The 20,831-nt window shown below is 35.8% G+C and overlaps 1 protein-coding gene across 5 annotated transcripts in view; it reads right to left on the reverse strand.

Moving 5' to 3' along the window:
* The window catches only part of PSIP1 (PC4 and SFRS1 interacting protein 1), a 39,342-nt gene that overhangs the window by 17,118 nt on the left and 1,393 nt on the right, over positions 1-20,831 (reverse strand). For all 5 annotated transcript variants that reach the window (XM_006764915.2, XM_006764916.2, XM_015564716.1 and 2 more), the window contains exons 2-5: positions 18,350-18,426; positions 5,520-5,658; positions 2,812-2,916; positions 1,764-1,826 (exon numbers count right to left, since the gene is read on the reverse strand). In XM_006764915.2, the coding sequence (XP_006764978.1) occupies positions 1,764-1,826; positions 2,812-2,916; positions 5,520-5,658; positions 18,350-18,426 (384 nt within the window). The remainder of the gene's footprint in view (positions 1-1,763; positions 1,827-2,811; positions 2,917-5,519; positions 5,659-18,349; positions 18,427-20,831) is intronic.

Genomic DNA, 20,831 nt, shown 5'->3' on the forward strand with positions numbered 1-20,831 from the left:
GTTGTGGTGACCCCCAACCATAAAATTATTTTCGTTGCTACTTCATAACTGTAATTTTGCTACTGTAATGAATTGTAACGTAAATATCTGATATGCAGGATGTATTTTCATTGTTACAAATCGATCATAATTAAAGCTTGTTACAAATCGATCATAATTAAGCATAGTGATTAATCACAAAAACAATATGTAATTATATACGTGTTTTCCGATGGTCTTAAGCGACCCCTGTGAAAGGGTCGTTCGACCCCCAAAGGGGTTGTGACCCACAGGTTGAGAACCGCTGCCTTACAGTCATACTAGATTCCGCCCCCTCCCTTCACATCCACTCCCATCAATTATCATCTTTACTCCCTAAAGTGCTCTTATATCCCATCTTTCATGGAATTTACCAAGACACCTGCTATAAAGTTCCTCCTGTCCTTCCAATCTCATGCGAACTCCTTAGTAAGGTGGTCCATCATTTAGTTACCAAGTCACTATCATAACTCCCCACTTAAACTCTCTTGTTTTATGTATTTATTGTCTGTCTCAACAAAAATGTGTTCAACGAGAACAGAGACCTTATCTTTTTACTTCACTGCTCAATTCTCTGCCTGGGCCAGTGAAGTCAGTATTAAAATCTGAATGAATTAACCAGTAAACTGGTCTCACCAGTCCAATCTAATCCCCATCATTCACACTGCTTTAAGAGGAGACATCTAAAATTTAAAGTGATTCAATGGCTTCCCATTACTTCTCTAAGTTCATGTTGTCCCACATTATATATTTGGTGTACCCTCTTACCTCTAACTTTATGGTCTGGTAATCTGAAATATAACACTTAAAATGCTTGAATGAAATTTTCTCTACACCTCTGTATATATTACTCTAACTGCCTCATATGCCCTTCCCGTCTCTTCATCCATCTGATAAAATTCTTCCTATCATTTAAGATATTGTTAAAGTTATCATAGCCTCTTCCACTCACCTCCCATATAGGATAAAAAGTCACTGTAATTCATTGTTTTCCTATTTTACTTCTTCATTAGATACTGAACTATTATTTTCTTTGTATCTTTGGCATACAACAGCCTGAGATAAAAATTGGTAAGAAAAACTTCATATAGGGAAAAAACATTAGTTAAAAGCATAGAATGTATGCTTTCCTAAACTGTCATTTCATGCAACAAATTTCTGAGAATAACAATAATGGACAACACTTATATTAGTACTTTATAACTTATTTTGAGCATTATATGTGTAACATTTTTCTCAACTACTTCATTAGTATATATTATTATCCATTTTATAAACTTGAAACAGCATCATTGAAAGGAATAAAAATTGGTTCATTTTATTTTCTTTACCATCCAACTTATCTTAAGGATGCTGTATCACTATGAAAAGAAAAGTTTTGCCCTGGCCGGTGTGGCTCAGTTGGTTGGAGCATCGTCCCATGCACCGAGGGGTCTTGAGTTCGATTCCCGTCAGAGCACATACCTAATTTGCAGGTGTGAACACAGGCGGGGGCGTACATGGGAGGCAACCAACCAATGTTTCTCTCTCTCCCTTTGTCTCTCTAAAAGGCAATGAAAGCATATCCCCAGATGAAGATTAGGAAAAAAAAAAAAGAAAAACAGTTCTGATAAGTAAACAAAACCTACCCTTTAAACAATTAAAGGAATTAAGAGTAAAAGGCAAAATTTAAGCTAAATGGTAAGGTTTCATTATATCTACTCTTCCTTAGTGCAACTGAAAAATTAGTTAAGCAGTAAAATTACCTTTCTCTTTCTTCCTCTTCTGGCAGCTTTTGGAGTGGTTATGTCAATTGCTTTAGTCACATCCTAGAAAAAATTACAGATGAAATAAAATAAATTTTGCCAAGACTGAAAGAAAATTTCTTAAACTGAAAGTCAAAAGCACACGTCACTAAAACTACTAGGGAAATTGGTTTTGCTTCTCTAACCTTTGAAATTATAAACATTAAGTCTTAACATTATCACCCAGCCTGTGTGGATGAGTGGTTGAGCATTCACCCAGGAGGTCATGGTTCAATTTAATTCTGGGTCAGCGCACATGCCCGGGGTTGCGGGCTCAATTCCCAGTAGAGGGCATGCAGGAGGCATCTGAACAATTTTCTCTCATCACTGATGTTTCTCTTTCTCTCCCTCTCCCTTCCTCTCTCTGAAATGAATAAAATCATTTTCTTAAAAGCTTTAACATTATCATTTTAAAGTCAAAGTAATAGCCAGTATATTTGCCAAAAAGTAAAAATTCTTTTGTCTGTCAGATCAAATCTAATAAAATCACACTTGTTAGCATACCAGGAAGTTTATATATTTAAATTTATGAAATCACTTTTTCTACAGTAAAGTTCTGAATTTTAAGAGGTGGCTGGGATTTTGGAGATCATCTAATAACCATTTCATGAGGCCTAGAAGGGCTAAATGAGTCTCCTCACTCACAGAGTTTGAAATAAACTTAGGTTTTTAAAAATCCAGTTCAATGCCCTTTCCAGTACAGCCATTACACAAAACCTTGCTTTAAAAATATTCCTAACAAATAGTAATCCACTCTCCTATAGGTGGACCTCATATTTTGCACAGCAAAATAACCTCAAATAAAAACATCCATTCATATTAAGGACGCAAAAATAATTTTACAAAACGGTATTTAATATTTACACAGGAAGTAAGTCTTACATTCTCTCATTCATTATCCAACTACTTTATAAGATTTCTTTCTACTTTACAATCAAGTAATCATCTCATGTTGTAATTTCTTCCTTGCAACAAAATGGATTTAGAATATAAGAGACATTAAACATACCTCATTGCTGGCTTTTTCTTCATGGTCAGTATCTTCCTTTGAAACACTAGTTTCTTTTTCTTCCACTTCAACATCAGATGATGCATTTGATTGTTTAGCTGATGCCTATGAAGAATTGAGTGTATTAATTTCATAAAATAAAACTTTTACCAAATTTAAATTTTTTTACCAATGAAAAATCAAAAGCCTGTTTATAAAAAAGTTAGAAAAGTACCCTCAATTTCTGTTCCACAGAGCACTTTTAATATATACAATTTTAAAAGTTTTAAATGCTATTGAAGTCCTGCAACTGAATATATACAAGGGCAGAAGACAAAATAGTGAGGCTGAAATGAAAGTACAATCATAAATCCCATTCTGATATTCTAACCAACAAATACCCAAGAAGATACAATATAAGTTCATTTAGAATAGCACAGTGTATTCAATTACTGAAATATTCTGGAGAGAGAAGCTTAACTATGTAAGATATAAAGCCTTAGATTGATCTATAACTCAAACGCAGTTTATTTAAAATGCAGACCCAAACTTAAGTGATTTGGATTTAACAGATACTGAGTGAGAGTCAATAATCATCATTTAATTGTAAAAGTAGCCCAGCCGGTGTGGCTCAGTGGTTTAGCATCCACCCATGCACCAAGAAGTCGCTGATTCGATTCCAGGTCAAGGCACATGCCCAGGTTGGGGGCTCAATCACCAGTGGAGGGTGTGCAGGAGGCAGCCGAATGGTAATTCTCTCTCATCATTGATGTTTCTCTCCCTCTCCATTCATCTCTCTCTAAAATCAATAAAAATATATTTTAAAAGACCAATAGAACATAATTTAAAAAATTGAGTAACCCCAAGTTATAGATACTTAAGCAGGTGATCTAGGGGCCTAGACTTTCATTAATACCAACTGAAAAGATGAACAGAGCCAACACAGTATACATTGGGAGATGAGGGTAAGCACAGATCTACAAAATGATAGCATTATAATCCAAACTGTGCCCCTTTCTAGTTGTATTCCCTTTGGCAAATCTTTTTTTAAAAAATATATTTTATTGATTTTTCACAGAGAGGAAGGGAGAGGGATAGAGAGTTAGAAACATCGATGAGAGAGAAACATCGATCAGCCGCCTCCTGCACAGCTCCTGCTGGGGATGTGCCCACAACCAAGGTACATGCCCCTGACAGGAATCGAACCTGGGACCCTTCAGTCCGCAGGCTGACGCTCTATCCACTGAGCCAAACCAGTTAGGGCCCCTTTGGCAAATCTTTTAAATTGTAAACCCCTTTCCTCTTTTGTAAGAAAAGGCAATGCTGATAAGCCACAAAATTATTATAAAGTTACAACAAAACATATAAAAATGCCCCCAAATTACTTACAGCACTATAGAAATTTTTTATAAATTATGATGGCCAATTTTTTTGCTTGTTTGTTTTATTTCAGTTTGGGCATCACTGCTTTCACCACTGGGAATGTGTATGGGCGGGAACACAGTACATCATATCAGCACAATCATTCATATTTTTGGTTTCATGCATACAACCAACCAAAAATTTCACTGTGAAATGGGAAATTCCAAGTATATATGGTAAGAACTATTTAAAGATTAAGTAGGTAGACAGGAACAGAGGATAGGGTGACCATGCTGGGCAATCTGGAAGATGAAAAAGACCTTGAAGGTACTGTCACAGGACACACGATTCAGATGAAGCTATAAAGTATTAGTTTTAGGAAACAATTCAACCTCTTTGGACTCTTTACACAATCAAGGCAATAATGATGGGGAATCACTCATCTATTCTTAGTCATGCAACAAATATTTAGTGAAAACCTATTCTGCCCACAACATATAACAATGGGCATACAACTTCTTTGTTCATGGAGTTAATAGTCTATGGCAATAAAGTACAGAAGCAATTATGGTATGGTATGATGAGTTTTTAACAAATATAAGTTTTGGATGATAATGAAAAGCACTTGGGATTATCTAATGAAGCCCTGGAGCATCAATGAATGATTTAAATATTTCAGACAGAACAGCACCTGAAAAGCTTTCAAAGTGAAGAACAAGCATGGCACATGCAAAGAACCAAAAAAAATTTTTTAAATAGAGATTTAAAAGAATTTGAAAATTTTTCAGTTTATGGCTATCTCCTTCTTTAGGTCTACTTGTACTTTTCCTAGTGTTTACTATCTCAAGTCTAATATAAGTGAACAAAAACTCTGCTCACATGAAAAACAGAATAAAAAGGAGGTTTAAGGCTAATCTTCTAGACACCAAAAACATCAAGTATAATTTGCATAGTGCTATAAGTACTTTTGTCACATATTTAATTTAACCCATCTGAGGATCATATTCTAATACACTTTTATGGATAAATTAAAATGAGTAAGAAAACACACACCCTTCAAATTATTAACCTAAATTTAAGAGAACAGTACATATGGCTTTATATTCAATGATGATATGTTAAACTCTCAATCAGACGGAGTTAAACTACAATATATCCCAGTTTTCTGAGATCTATTTAACCATACAGGTAATATTTTCATCAGTTCATGTAGATATTAAAAGTCAACATTCAACCTCACAAATAAGAACAACTTAATCTGAAACTGACATGGTTCTTAAATCAATATTTTCCTACTGCTACAATAGTGAGTATTCCCCAAGACTGCATACATAATACAAAACTAAGTATCATGTAATATGACGCACCTGTTGACTTGAAAATTTCACTTTCGGATTGTTATCTATCTCCCATAAACCTTCATTAAAGCCTTTTCGTTTATTTGGTTTTCCATACTTTTCCTTATTTTCTGAGTAAGGAAATATATCCTTTGGGCCTAAAAAAGCACTAAAAAAAGGAGAGGTGGGGGAGGGAAATATGAGTGCAAAGCAATCTCAAAATATGTTATTAAATAGCACTGCTGTATGATGCAATTATCAAACTTAATCTAAAATACATTAAAAATCTTACATAAAGGGGTAGACAAATAATTATATTTAATTCTGAATACTTTTATTAAATTCAGTCACAAGCTCCTATATCCATAATCCTATTTATAAAACCGAGCAAGTTGGGGAGGGGGGGGTGAATGGAGGTAGAAGATGGCATAAAGGGGATACATGGTGATGGAAAAAATTAAATAACAAGCAAGTTGCACAATAATGAGAACATACTTAAGGGCATGGAACTGTACACTTTGAAAATTGTTAAAATGGGAAATTGTTATATATTGTACAATATAAAAATGCACAAAAATGAAACTGTAATATGACTGCATTAATAAATACGTTTAAATGCACTCCAAATAAAAGTTTATTTTAAATTTGGTATATTACACAATTCATAAAACACCACCAACAGAATATATTACTATATGCACTTATGTTTTATATTTATACAAATTATAAAAAAGTGAGTATTAAGAATTTTACTTTCTCAATGAGGGAATCGAATGTTTTAAGTAGTTCGTTGGTTCATTCATACACATGCACAACAGTCAATTCTTGTATTTGTGGTAACTATGTCATAAAGTTGTCACAAATACTGAATTAGTAAATATACTGCACCACTGCTTCAGGAAAAATACAAGGTAGGTTCCTATGGGCCTCTGGTCACATTTTCATCAATAAACCAAAATACATAACCTGTTTTATGTGTGATTTTGTTGAAAGACATCTTATTTAATAAATATTGATAATTCATTAACATTCAGCTCACAGCCAAGAGATTATATAACACATACTTTCTCCATAAGGCACGCCACAGCCTTCTTACACTTAGGAATACTAACAGCCCTTCAGCACTACATTTGGGGGCCATTATAAATACCAAATGACCAACAAAAAGCACAAACATGCAAAATCCATGGCTCTACGTAGACTGCAAAAGTACACTTGTTTATAGTATGAGCTTAAACAAAAAGGCAAAAGCACTGTCTTGTTTAGCCTCAGCTAGGAATGTGTGCATCAAATTACTCAAGACTTTTTTGCCCTTTTGCACACTGGCATGACCGCAAAAGTCCCACAAGTATGGATTGGGAATTACAAACTTTACAGAGGAGGTGAATTTAGAAATATGGAATCCATCAATGAAGAGATTCTATTGTTTTTGTGGTGTATACAAACAGATATATTTACCCCTTATATCTTATTATGTCAGTCAGTTCTGTAGAAGTCTGTCAATTCTATAAAGGTAGATGCACACAAGTATGTATTAAGTTTTTGCTGGTATTTTATAGGTTTGACCAGATAAATTTATATGGATTTTTCTTTTCTCAAAAAGGCAGTCCTTTGCTTGCATGACAATATGAGACCATAAAAATGACTTTGTAAGGCAATCTTAAAAATGGGAAAAATTATAATTGTTCCATAATCTTTTTTTTTAAAAAAAACATTTTTTATTGATTTCAGAACGCCCCACACTGGGGATCGAGCCCACAACTGAGGCATGTGCCCAGACTGGGAATTGAACCGTGACCTCCCGGTTCTTAGGTATGACGCTCAACCACTGAGCCACACCGGCCATGCTTATAATCTTTAAATATTGTCAAAACTTTCAACACTATTACTGACAGTGTCCAAGGAAATGGGGAAAAAAAAGAAAAATACTTATTTAAAATATTAAATAAGTATTGTAATTTAAAATATTAGAAACATTGATATTTAAACTGTTTCATTTCATCATAAAATTTGTTAATAGTTGAACAGAGCTTGCTGCCCTTCTGATCACATAACCTATGATATGGAGTGGGCATATTTTCTATACTTTAGCAAACTGTAATACTCCTGTCTAAGTACTATCAGCCTCCAGCATGTTATCCTTGGCACTACCTTCAGTGATGTGAAATATCTTTAATGTTTTGGTTGGCACCACTTCCTCGGAGACCTTCATGTTATATACAGAAGGCTAAAAAATATTCACACTGTAAAAAGATTCTCATATCATTAGCTATAAGTGAAATGTAAATCAAAACCACAATGTGGTACTACCTTCACACCCACATGGATAACTCTAATAAAACAGACAGGTAAGAACAAGTCACGGGAAAGATATGGAAAAAATGGAACCCTCATAGACTGCTGGTAGGGAGGTGTCAGCTGACTTTTTAAATCTGACAATTCCTCAAAAGATTAAACATAAAATTACCCTTTAACCTAGGAATTCAACTCCTATAGGAATGCAAACATGTCCACGCAAAAACCTGTACACAAATGTTTATAGCAGTATTATTTATAATAGCCGAAAGAAACAATCCAGACATCTAGCAACTGATGAATGAATACGGTAGATCAATAAAATGAAATATTTGCAATGAAAAGAAATGAAGTACTATCACATGCTATAATATAGATGATGCTTGAAAACACGCTAAATAAAAAATCCAGTCATGCCCTAGTCCAGTGGTCCGCAAACCGCGGCTAGTGAGCCACATGCGGCTCTTTAGCCCCTTGAGTGTGGCTCTTCCACAAAATACCACGTGTGCACACGTACAGTGCGAAGTTGACTTAAAACTTTAAGTAAAGTTTATTAAGTTAATTTTAGGGAACGTTGTGGAGTGAAAGAAGATGTAGTGTCGAGGATTGAGAAAGGTATGTTGAGATGGTTTGGACATATAGAGAGGATGAACGAAAGGAGATAGACAAAACAAGTATACAAGACGAGTGTAGATACGAGAGTTGGAAGGGGTCAACCTCAGCGAACGTACCTCAATCAGATTGAGGATGTTTTTAGCAAAGGCCAGCTTAGGAGTGCCCTAATTAAGTTAATAACAATGTACCTACCTATATAGTTTAAGTTTAAAAAACGTGGCTCTCAAAAGAAATTTCAATCGTTGTACTGTTGATATTTGGCTCTGTTGACTAATGAGTTTGCAGACCACTGCGCTACCCAGTGTGGCTCAGTGAGCAAAGCTTCAGCCTGTGGACTGAAGGGACCTGGGTTTGATTCTGGTCAAAAGATCATGCCTGGGTTGCGGATTTGATCCCCAGTTGGGTGTGTGCAGAAGGCAGCTGATTGATGGTTCTTTCTCATCATTGATGTTTCTGCCTTGTTCCCCCTCTCCCCTCCTCTTTGAAATCAATAAAAATATTTTTTAAAAAAAATTAAAATTAGAAATTAAAAAGTCAGTCATTAAAGACCACATGCTGTACAGGTCCATTTACTTGGAATGTCCAAAGGAGGCAAGGCAGGAAGGAAAAGTGAGGAGAAATGGGAAGTATCTGCTAATGGGTACAGGGTTTCTTTTTGGGTGCTAAAAATGTTCTAGAAGAGCAAATGGCTGCACTACTACCTGGATATACTAAGATCTATTGAATTGTGCACTTTAAATTAGTTGGGATATAAATTATATCTCAATAAAGCTGTTATAATATTTTTCAGTGAATGCCACATCCTAGCAAATAAAAATGATCCATTATTTTATCAACTAGATAGCCACAGTTTTCAGATATTTTAGTTGTATATATACACATTAATATGTAATTTTAATGTATATGAAAATAAATGTTAATGTATATGGAAATATACATTAAAGATACATACTCATCCATACATGTTTCTCAAATTAAAGCAAACATCTTCTCATATCAACAATTACCTAACAGCTACATACTATTTCACTGAATGGCCATCCCAAAATTAATTTGTCTATTATTGGGCTTTCTATATCAAATTTTCTATTATAAAATAATTCAGCTGTATTAAAGAAACATATTGCTCAATCTTTGAACATATCTACAAAATAAATTCTAAGTGAAACTATTGGGCAGGAAAAAAGAACTCTTGGGTCAAAGGATATGCTTAAAACAAAAAAACCCTGGTGAATGAAAAAAGAATCCTCCCATGTGCTCACCACGAAAAAGAAATAATAATTATGGGATATGATGGGAGTATTAGCTAACATGATGGTGGTAATCATATTGCAATATATAAATGTATCAAGTTAACACACCTCAAATTTGGGCAATATATGTCAATTACACTTTAATAAAAACACTTAACAACACATAGACTTCTGGGGGGGGGGGGGGTATCTTGGGGGGGGGGGGGATGTAATCACAAAGGTCTGGTGAATAGGACCCAGATTAGCTTTTAGAAAGCCACTGCTGGTCCCCAAGGGCACAACCTTATGTGACTGTGGGTGATTCATCCCTCAAAACACTCAAGTGACAAACAAATCTCAAAGAAAACATATCAAAACATTAACAGGGTTAGGGGTTGTCGCTAAAAAATGAGTAAAAATGCTTCTTTTGTAGAGAACTATCTTATATTGTGAAAAAAAAATTTAACAATAAAAAAATATGCAGTAATTCAAACCAAGTAACCCACCAAATTCCCAAACTGAAGGAAACCTTAGGGGATCACAACAGCAGAGCCTCATCTCTTCACAATGTTCCTTAGAAAGGTTTCAGCGTTTCCTTTATCCACTATAGTTTTCCAAACATCTACTAATACTGACGCCATATCCCTATACATAAAAAAGAACTCAGACTTCAAATATCAATGTCAAAGCCCATAAAAACCAAGGCTAATGTAAAATATCCTAAGAAAATAACAAATCACTAACTACAGTACTAATTTTGTAATTCTGAAGGAACTTCAATCCTTCAGGTGCTTTGTTACATGGCATACTTCTACAGGCCATAAATGTTTTTCTGTATATTCCTTTTTTCAGATCGTAAGTACATAGAAAAAGCAGCTATTTCTCTAAATTCACTTTTTTATAAACAATGTGTATACCTACAAGTAAACATATATCCCTAACAAAAGCTCAGTTACCACACCTAGAACTCTTCCTTTAAGGCAAACCATAAGTCGAGTATAAAGCATGGGAAAGCTTATCAGAGCTAAAGATATCAAATTCAAAACTGCTAAATATTACTAAATAGAAAGTTCTATTTTTTTAAATTCTAACTTGCTGTTTCTTTTTTTTTTTTAAATATATTTTTATTGATTTTTTACAGAGAGGAAGAGAGAGAGATAGAGAGCCAGAAACATCGACGAGACAGAAACATCGATCAGCTGCCTCCTGCACATCTCCTACTGGAGATGTGCCCGCAACCCAGGTACATGCCCTTGACCGGAATCAAACCTGGGACCTTTCAGTCCGCAGGCCGACGCTCTATCCACTGAGCCAAACCGGTTTCGGCGCTGTTTCTTTTTTAATTAAATCATAAAATCTGACACATACTGTTTTATAACTAGGTTCTGTATTTTACAACAGCATGCATTCTTTTATAATAGAATATAATTCAACAGACAACTGAATATACATCTATTATGTGCCATGAACCTGCTGTTATAGAGATGAATAAACAGCTCCTCTACTCATTACTTGGTATTAGGCTTACGTGAAACTATACAAATCCCACACCAACACATGCAGCTTTGGCTAGAGTACAGAAGCTGTACAGAAGAGCAAATGAAGAAAATAAAATCCTATTCTGTGATTCATTCCTTTATTCTTTTCTCATGGACAGGTTATAAGAAAAACTGGGACACTACCTCATATTCACTTTCCCTCCTAAAACTATAGATTAGGCAGGTTTTAAAACAGCCTGCATCCAACCTATTTGTATTAAAAAAGAGCAGTAAGAAGATAAAAGTTGCCGAGACCGGTTTGGCTCAGTGGATAGAGCGTCGGCCTGCGGACTGAGGGGGCCCAGGTTCGATTCCGGTCAAGGGCATGTACCTTGGTTGCGGGCACATCCCCAGTGGGGAGTGTGCAGGAGGCGGCTGGTCGATGTTTCTCTCTCATCGATGTTTCTGACTCTATCTCTCTCCTTTCCTCTCTGTAAAAACTCAATAAAATATATTAAAAAAAAAAAAAAAGATAAAAGTAGCAAAAACACCATCTTCATTTAAATTTTCTAGACTTTAGAGAAATAGATAGACCTAGGTGAGAGTATTTCCTCAATTAGCAATGGTGGTAATTAGGCAGCAAAACTCAGACTGCATGTCAAACAATTTAATAACACTGCAAGTATTAGACTTTGAAAAATAATATGTGACATTATTTTAATTAAGAGCTGACATTTAGTGTTTAATACATGCAATCACCATTCCAAGCATTTTTTATTTATCATTATTTTTTAATCACCACCTGAGGATATTTTTTCCATGGATTTTTAGAGAGTGGAAGAAAGGGGGAGAAGAACAAGAAGAAGAGGGTGGGGGAGAGAGACAGACATCATGGATTGGTTGCCTCCCGCCCCTGACCAGGGCTAGGATCAAACCTGCAACCCAGTTATGAGGCCTTGACTGGGAAATGAACCCTTCACTCTATAGGCCAACACTCTAACCACTGAACCAAACCAGCCAGGGTGTTCCAATAATTTTCCATGTAACATCCTATTTGCACCACAAAATTGTCCCCATTTTACAAATGATAAAAGGACACAAGGTTAAGTAATCAGCCCAAGGTTATATATTATATAGCAGGTTAAATGGCAGTCAAGATTTAAAGATCTAATTGGCTTAAACACTATATAAATGTTGGTTAATGGACAGCAAATTCATAATCAACAAGTGATTTTATCTAGGACATAGAGCTTGCAATCTACCACCAAATATTTATTTAACTACTATGCTCCAGGTACTTAAGTGATGACAAACAATAAAAATATGTTCCCTACTCTCCATGCTCTTCACTTGTGGGTGAAGCAAAAAGAAAAAAATTCGATCGTCATTGCAATAAACAAAATAAGCATAAAAAGGGAGATTTGAGCTAAGATCCAGGCTTTAAACATCCGAAGGCATTTTCCAACAAAGGGAAAACAAGCAAGAAGGACCTGAGATGCCCTGACCAGTTTGGCTCCGTGGATAGAGCGTCAGCCTGCGGACTGAGAGTTCCCGGGTTCGATTCTGGTCAAGGGCATGTGCCTTGGTTGTGGGCACATCCCCAGTGTGTGGTGTGCAAGAGGCAGCTGAGAGGGGGGGGGGGAGTAGGATGCAGCTGATCGATGTTTCTCATCGATGTTTCTAACTCTCTATCCCTCTCCCTCTGTAAAAAATCAATAAAATTTTTTTTTTAAAAAAAGGAAGGACCTGAGACAAAATAAAGTATATTTATGTAACAGTGAAAAACATGTGATGAAGTTGGAGAGGTAATAAGCATAGGTAATAATTCATATAGGGTTTCATAAACTGCATTTGTGGACAAAATTTGCAGGTTTTATTGGTTGATAACATTTGTAAGGGAACCATTGAAGGTTTATAGACAGGAAAATGACATGCTCCGACAGGGATGTACCTAGTAAAGATCACTTGGACTATAGACGAAGAGTAGAAACTGAGACCAAGGTAGGGTTAGGAAACTATTTACAAGAGTAATTGTGGCACAGACTTGAGTTGTAGCAGAGGATATGGAGAAGAGTGGACAGATCAGGACGCACTTTAAAGGAAAAGAACAAGACCTGCTGACTATACATGGGAAGGGGAAAAACTATAATATGTAATCAAGGAAAACACCAAGACTTTTGGCTCCAGAAAAGCATTGGGTCCAAGTCAGTCTCATTTACTAAGAATCGGTTTTAAAGTTGTTAGTTTTAAGATATTTAGTGTATGGTCAGCGTTGGTATACACTTATTGTTGTCTAATATTCAAAACTTGATTATTGGATGAATTTACTGTAAATGTCATGAAACACTAAGAAAATTCAGACATTTTCACAAAAAAGTTATAAAATGATTCTGCTCTAAATTCACAATAAAAGCATCTTAATTTATACAATGTAAAAAGCCTCATTGTTAAATGTTAGAAAGGTATGACCATTCGTCATCTAAATTTAATGTAAGGATGAACTATGTATTCTATAAAACAATGAGGATATATATAAAAGGTATGAATAAACACAGTTTTACTAAACTGCCATTTTATCTTCTATGTTCCTCCTTTCCCATCTCCCTAACTGCAGGCCATTAGAATAAACTCCTGTTTATGCAAAATCCAAATTGAAAGGTTCAAATAAGCACCCTCCCAACTTTTCGGGATGGGGGGTAGGCAAATCACCAGCGATCTAGTTTCTAAAATCTAACCTGAGGTACAAAAAGTCACCAAACTGACAGATACAGCAGCAAGGCCTTTCCAAAGATAAACAGTATACTTATAAGAACACTAAGGCACAAAACATTACCAGTGCATTTTGAAATGAAATGTATTATCATTAGCTTAATTTTAAAATTACATTGCAATTCCTTGAACATATTCAAATTTCTTAAATATTAGTAATTTATTGTCTACTTCAAGGGTGGGGAACCTTTTTTCTGCGAAGAGTCATACAAAATTATCAACTTAAAAATTATGTGGCTATGAAAAATGCTCCCAGATATACTGAATTTTGTTTTAAATATATTTTATTGATTTTTTACAGAGAGGAAGGGAGAGAGATAGAGTTAGAAACATGGATGAGAGAGAAACATCGATCAGCTGCCCCCTGCACATCTACTACTGGGGATGTGCCCGCAACCCAGGTACATGCCCTTGACCGGCATCGAACCTGGGCATCGATCAGCTGCCCCCTGCACATCTACTACTGGGGATGTGCCTGCAACCCAGGTACATGCCCTTGACCAGAATCGAACCTGGGACCTTTCAGTCCGCAGGCCAACGCTCTATCCACTGAATCAAACCGGTTTCAGCGATATACTGAATTTTGAGTCCCGCCTGCAGTTGCCTTAGTAGGGCCAAACCAAATGATACTGCAGGCCAGATATTCCCCACCCCTGGTCTACATTAACCAAACTACGCTTATGAAAGTTTAGTAGCCGTAACCGGTTTGGCTCAGTGGATAGAGCGTCGGCTGCGGACTGAAAGGTCCCAGGTTCGATTCCAGTCAAGGGCATGTACCTTGGTTGTAGGCACATCCCCAGTAGGAGGTGTGCAGGGGGCAGCTGATTGATGTTTCTCTCTCATCGATGTTTCTAACTCTCTATCCCTCTCCCTTCCTCTCTATAAAAAAGTCAATAAAATTTTTTTAAAAAGAAAGTTTAGTAGTTGCTTGGTGTAGTTTGATTTAAAGTTTACAGATACAATGTAAAAATTTTCATTTTTAAATGTTGGTAAAGGTATGATCACTTTTCATTTAAATTTAACATAAGAATGAACTATGTGCTCTATAAAACTATAACGATATATATAAAACTATAAAATCTGTTCCAATTCAGAATTAAAGAATTCTAAACTTGTAAAACTAAAAAATTCTACAAAATGTCTATTCCCATTATTCTAATAGTATTTCCAAACTTCACATACGTCAAAATCATCTAGAAGGGCCCAGCCAGTGTTGCTCCGTGGTTGAGCATCCATCCATGCACCAGGAGGTCCCTGGTTCCATTCCAGGTCATGCCCAGGTTGTAGGCTTGATCCCCAGTAGGGGTGTGCAGGAGGCAGCCGATCAGTGATCCACGCTCATCCTGTTTCTATCCCTCTTTTCCTCTCCTTTCCTCTCTCTGAAACCAACAAAAACATATTTTTTAAAAAAATCACCTAGAAGTCTTGTTAGACAGACTGCTGGGCCCCACACCTCAGTTTCTGATTCAGTAGGTAAATGTGGGGCCCAAGAATTTGCAAGTCAACTGAAGTTCCCATGTGATGCTGGTGCAGCCTGACCTGGTACCACACTTTAAAAACCCTGTTCTAATAAACAGTATGCAAATATTTCATTAAAAGACACCTCTCTTGCCCTGACCGGTTTGGCTCAGTGATTGGAGCGTGGTTGAACACTGACCTATGAACCAGGAGATCATGGCTCAATTCCCAGTCAGGGACGTGCCCAGGTTTAAAAAAAAAGAAGATACTTTTCCCTAATACATTAGTGGAACGGTTTTTAAATGGTATGTTATCCCGTGGAATCAGAAATTCATAATTTCTTATAAAATTAAGTATTTATATATAGGATATACCTAAACTCAACTCAATTATGTTGAAGGCCAAATTCTAGACTCAAAACATACATATACATATATATATATAAAAAAAGGGGGGTGTCCCAAAATTCACACAAGAAGTAATTTTGATAGAAAACACAGGCTTATAATTAAAAATTGTAAATTTTTTATTGATTCATGAAGTATACAGTATAGGGTTATGTATGGAATAGCACATCGGGTAAATGGCCTCCACGGCTTTGCTGGCACATACGCAAAGCTGTGGTCTTCATTGGTCTTCATTGTCCCTGCTCCTGGGCCACAATTGGTACTTGGTAATGCTTATCAAATTGAAGGGATTGAAATCAAAGGGCAACAGATATTAGAATCTGATTCAATAAACCAAGTAAAATTAGGCTTTTATTTTTTGTTGTTGTTAATACTCACACAAAATTCAAATCTTGCGTGAATTTTGGGACACCCTTTATAGATACACACACACACATATTTTAAATCCTTATCGTTGAAAGTACTACATATGTCCTCTTTTTTTTCCCCACTGACCTCTTCTAGCCATTCCCTGCCCAGGCCTTTACCACTATTGTCTTTGTCAAAACTATATTTTAAAGAAAATTATGTGGCATTGTATGATACCATTAATATGAAACGTCCAGATTTGGCAAATCTAAACAGACAGTAAAACAGTGATTGTCTAGGGTTGGGGAGGGAATGGAGAATGAACACTAATAGTTATGGAAGTAAATATACTAAAATCCACTGATTTATACTCTTTAAACAAGTAAAATTTATGACACAAATTACATCTCAATAAAGCTGTAAAAAGAAATTATAGAAAAATTCATATAGTAGCTAAGCAACATTAAAGCAAACGTTGCCATTGTAGACTCTTAGGAATACATAATTCTAATTAGACTATCAATACTTTTGTTTCTCCTGCTCCCAAGTAAACAAGTATATGTTACCAAAATTATGGCAAATTCTAAACTTCAGGTCCAAAATCAATGAGATTATATCTAACTAGTGGCCTGGTACACGAAATTCGTGCACATTAAAAGGGAATTAGAGGAAATATTTTAATATTGCTATTTGCCCTTTCTCTATAATAGAAGTGTTAGAAATGAAAGAAAATTAGTAAAATGTATATGAAAATCTCCCTCCTGTCAGAGACTGGGGCACACCAAGGGACCCAGAGTCAAGCCTCCACCCACCTGCACCCACCTCAAAATCACGAGAGACCCAGACCGGGCTGGTCCCACCCCCGTCAAGTCCCATAGGGCGGAGGGCCTGGCCTCAGCTCCCCCAGCCCCAGAGTGAGGGCCCGAGACGAGGGCGTGACAACCATTTGTATAGTGGCTCTTTATTATATAGGATATTTATAAGGCCATTAAATTAAAGGTATGCAGGGTATTATTTTCCAAAATTAATGAGATAGCCCTTAGAGTAATCTAATTTACCTAGAAGTAACAGTTCAATATTCAGTTGTAATTTTAAAAATTAATTTGTTTCAGCAAATCAGGTTCTCTGCCCACTTATGCACCAGAGGCAACAGAACAGTCAGTGTTTCTCAGGACCATGTAAATACACACCGAGAGAACTATCTAGATCTCTTCTTCTCACCTTTCCCACTGTATACTGTTTGTATGGCTAATATAACAAAGTCAGATTGTCTTTATAAAAAGGACTTATACTAGCCCAGCTGGTGTTGCTCAGTGGTTGTGCCTTGACCCAGGAACCAACAGTGGTTCCATTACAAGTCAGGGCACATGTCTGGGTTGCAGGCTTGATCCCCAGAAGGGGATGTGCAGGAGGCAGCTGATAGATGTTTCTCTCTCATCAGTGTTTCTATCCCTCTCCTTTTGTCTCTGTAAAAATCAGTAAGAACGTATTTTTTTTAAAAAGCACTTATACTAGCCGAAACCGGTTTGGCTCAGTGGATAGAGCGTTGGCCTGCGGACTGAAAGGTCCCAGGTTCGATTCCGGTCAAGGGCATGTACCTGGGTTGCGCGCACTTCCCTAGTGGGGGATGTGCAGGAGGCAGCTGATCGATGTTTCTCTCTCATCGATGTTTCTAACTCTCTACCTCTATCTCTCTCCTTTCCTCTCTGTAAAAAGTCAATAAAAATATAAAAAAAATAAATCTAAACTTAAAAAAAAAAAGTGTGCATATCACTTTATAAAAAAAAAAAGCACTTATACTAAATATGAATGCTAAATGCTTATTTTAATCCTATACCAGTATTAATCATAAGGGCTATCTCATTAATTTTGGAAAATAATATCCTGCATACCTTTAATTTAATGGCCTTACAAATATCCTATATAATAAAGAGCTAATATGCAAAGTGTAAATCTTCACTTACATACTTTCATCCATCAGTCATTCTTCTAGTTGCTGAGATCCATATATAGCTTTCTTTTATGATTAAGGAAACATTTCTTCCAATAAAATTTAAAACCCAGTGTCTAATTTTTCTACCCTAAAAATAAATTTTAAAAGGGACACTTGAAGACTTTTTTCAAAGTTCAAAGATGATTTTAAATTTTCTATTCCTTTACTATTTTCCCTTTAGATGAATCACTACTTGCTTTTCATTTTATGTCCAATGACCCTGCTAAATTAACTTTGATTTGCCTTTAGAGCTAAAAGGACTTACGTCTCGTGAGTACCAAAGAAAAAAATGGGTAGTTTGTTTGTTGGTGGTTTTACAGCTCCATCAGGAACTTCATCTACCTAAAAGAAAGAGCAGAAAAATTAAAATATTTTAAATCATACATGCTTCAACACAACAGAATAAACTGGAAACAAAACATCAAAACAGGTCTGATATAACGTGAACCAGTTCTACTGGTCCATAATCCCTTATCCCTAGTTTTGAAACCCAGGAAGCTCTAAAAACCAAGATATTTCTAAAACTTCATTCGGTGGCAAAACCTTATCTGATAGGGAAGCTAGTCCATCATTTCTTTTTGTCCACCTAGTGTTTCTACAGATGCTCCTCTGAAGAAATATTGTGCTAGATTATTACGTGCCACCAGAGACCCTAATCAGGAACAAAGTATATGGTATATAGGTACCATCATTACCTTTCTAAAATCCCCAAATTCTGAATTTTTAAACATATCTGACCCCATAGATAGTGGAGTATAAACCTGTTCAAAAATCCTAAATTATATTTTTACAGGAAGGCTATACAAATATTGAAGTAATGTAAAATACAGTAACAAAAGCTTATAGTAGTGTTTCTCAAAGTCTGAAACATATTCTGAAAAGGTCTTATACCTACATGGCTGAATCACATGAAGTTACTTGTTCTTTTTTTCTCTTTCAATCCTAACTAATTAAGAAAGAAAGCATCAGGTGCTGTTATCTCTAACATACCTATGGTACTATCACTTATTAATAAAGGAAAGCAGATCTCAGAGTTAAAGCCATCAGGCAGTAGTATCTAGCAAGAATTTTTAAAAATTTCTATTTTATTTCATTATTAATTTAAATTTAATAATAACATTTCCCCCCCTAATTTCAAAGACACTTTAATTTAAAAATCAATTCACTTTGTTAAGAAGAGAGCAGACCATCAAAGGACCTACTATGCTCTGCATGCATTATTACCATGTTGAAGAAAAGACAATTGGGATTTGACTGGCAGTCTGAAGGTTTCAGGCATCAATAGAATCATTATTACCCAACACTTTTAGGGGCTTGTCTCATCTATCTGATCAATAACTATTTTACCTGTCATTTCAACTTTATGAGAAAGCCCCAAGAATTGTGTAAATCCTTAGAGGCCTTAAGATAACGGATATTTTGTCAAACCAGTTGATATGCTTGTTTCAGTTAACAAACAGCTTTAAAAGTCTGTAAAAAAATGTCTAGTACCTACAGAGTTTAATAAGTGTTGGGCAATTTTTAAAAAGTTGACTTTAGCCCATGCCAGTTTGGCTCAGTGGATAGAGCGTCAGCCTGAAAAGTGAAGGGTCCCAGGTTTAATTCCAGTAAAGGCACATGCCCAGGTTGTGGGCTCGATCCCCAGTGTGGGGTGTGCAAGATGCAATCAATCAATGATTCTCATCACTGATGTTTGTTTCTCTCTCTCTCTCTCTCCCTTCCTTCCTTCCTCCCTCCCTCCCTGAAATCAATAAAAAAATGTATTTTTTTAAAAGTTGACTTTAAAGATGGTTAATACTGGTACAGGATTAAAAGAATGCAAAAGACATAAAAATTAATGAAATTTGGAATATGTAAACAGGAAATGTTAAGATCAAAATAGGAACAGATGGTTGTCACTATCACAGCTGAGACCTTACATACATATTTTAAACTCTAAAGCAGTGGTTCTCAACCTTCCTAATGCTGCAACCCTTTAATAGTTCCTCATGTTGTGGAGACCCCCAATTTCATTGTTACAAATTGAACATAATTAAAGCATAGTGATTAATCACAAAAACAATATGTAATTATATATGTGTTTTCTGATGGTCTTAGGCAACCCCTGGGAAAGGGTCGTTTGACCCCCAAAGGGGTTGCGACCCCCTGGTTGAGAACCGATGCTCTAAAGCAAAGACTTCTAATTTGTAAGACTGGAAAGAAGACAGAAAAAAGAATATAATTCTTGGACATAATCAAAATTCATTCACTTCTAAGAAAAAAAAGGAGAAAAGGAAACACAAATGAACTTGTTAAATATAGAACTTATTAAATAAAGGAGAATACTCTGGCCCTCCTAAGGCTAGTTTATTTTGCTTTTATCAGCAGTAACCTTACTCACTAACATACTGAAGCATGTGGGGAGAACGATTTGGAAGAGTAAACAATTTTTAAAACATTTTCATTTGGCTTTTAACTGTATTATGGCATGGAAATCTGAAAATAAATGTATCCCATTATCTTAGATAACACCTCAAAATAAATAAATAAGGATGCTAAAACCATAAGAAAAGTATCTCAGAGGGGTCTTGAACCTGCCAAGTTTCCCTGCACTCTATTTAAACATGAAATAAAGTGTTTTTTAAGTGCATTAATATGCACTAAGTACTGTGGGGACATAAAGTTCAGTTTACATCTATTGCCCTTAAGAAGCTTTCAATCTATTTGGAAGTTAAGATGTGCATGTAAGAGATGATCAGAAAGGAAAG

The sequence above is a fragment of the Myotis davidii genome, unplaced genomic scaffold (assembly GCF_000327345.1).
Source record: "Myotis davidii unplaced genomic scaffold, ASM32734v1 scaffold197, whole genome shotgun sequence".
Taxonomy (NCBI): domain Eukaryota; kingdom Metazoa; phylum Chordata; class Mammalia; order Chiroptera; family Vespertilionidae; genus Myotis; species Myotis davidii.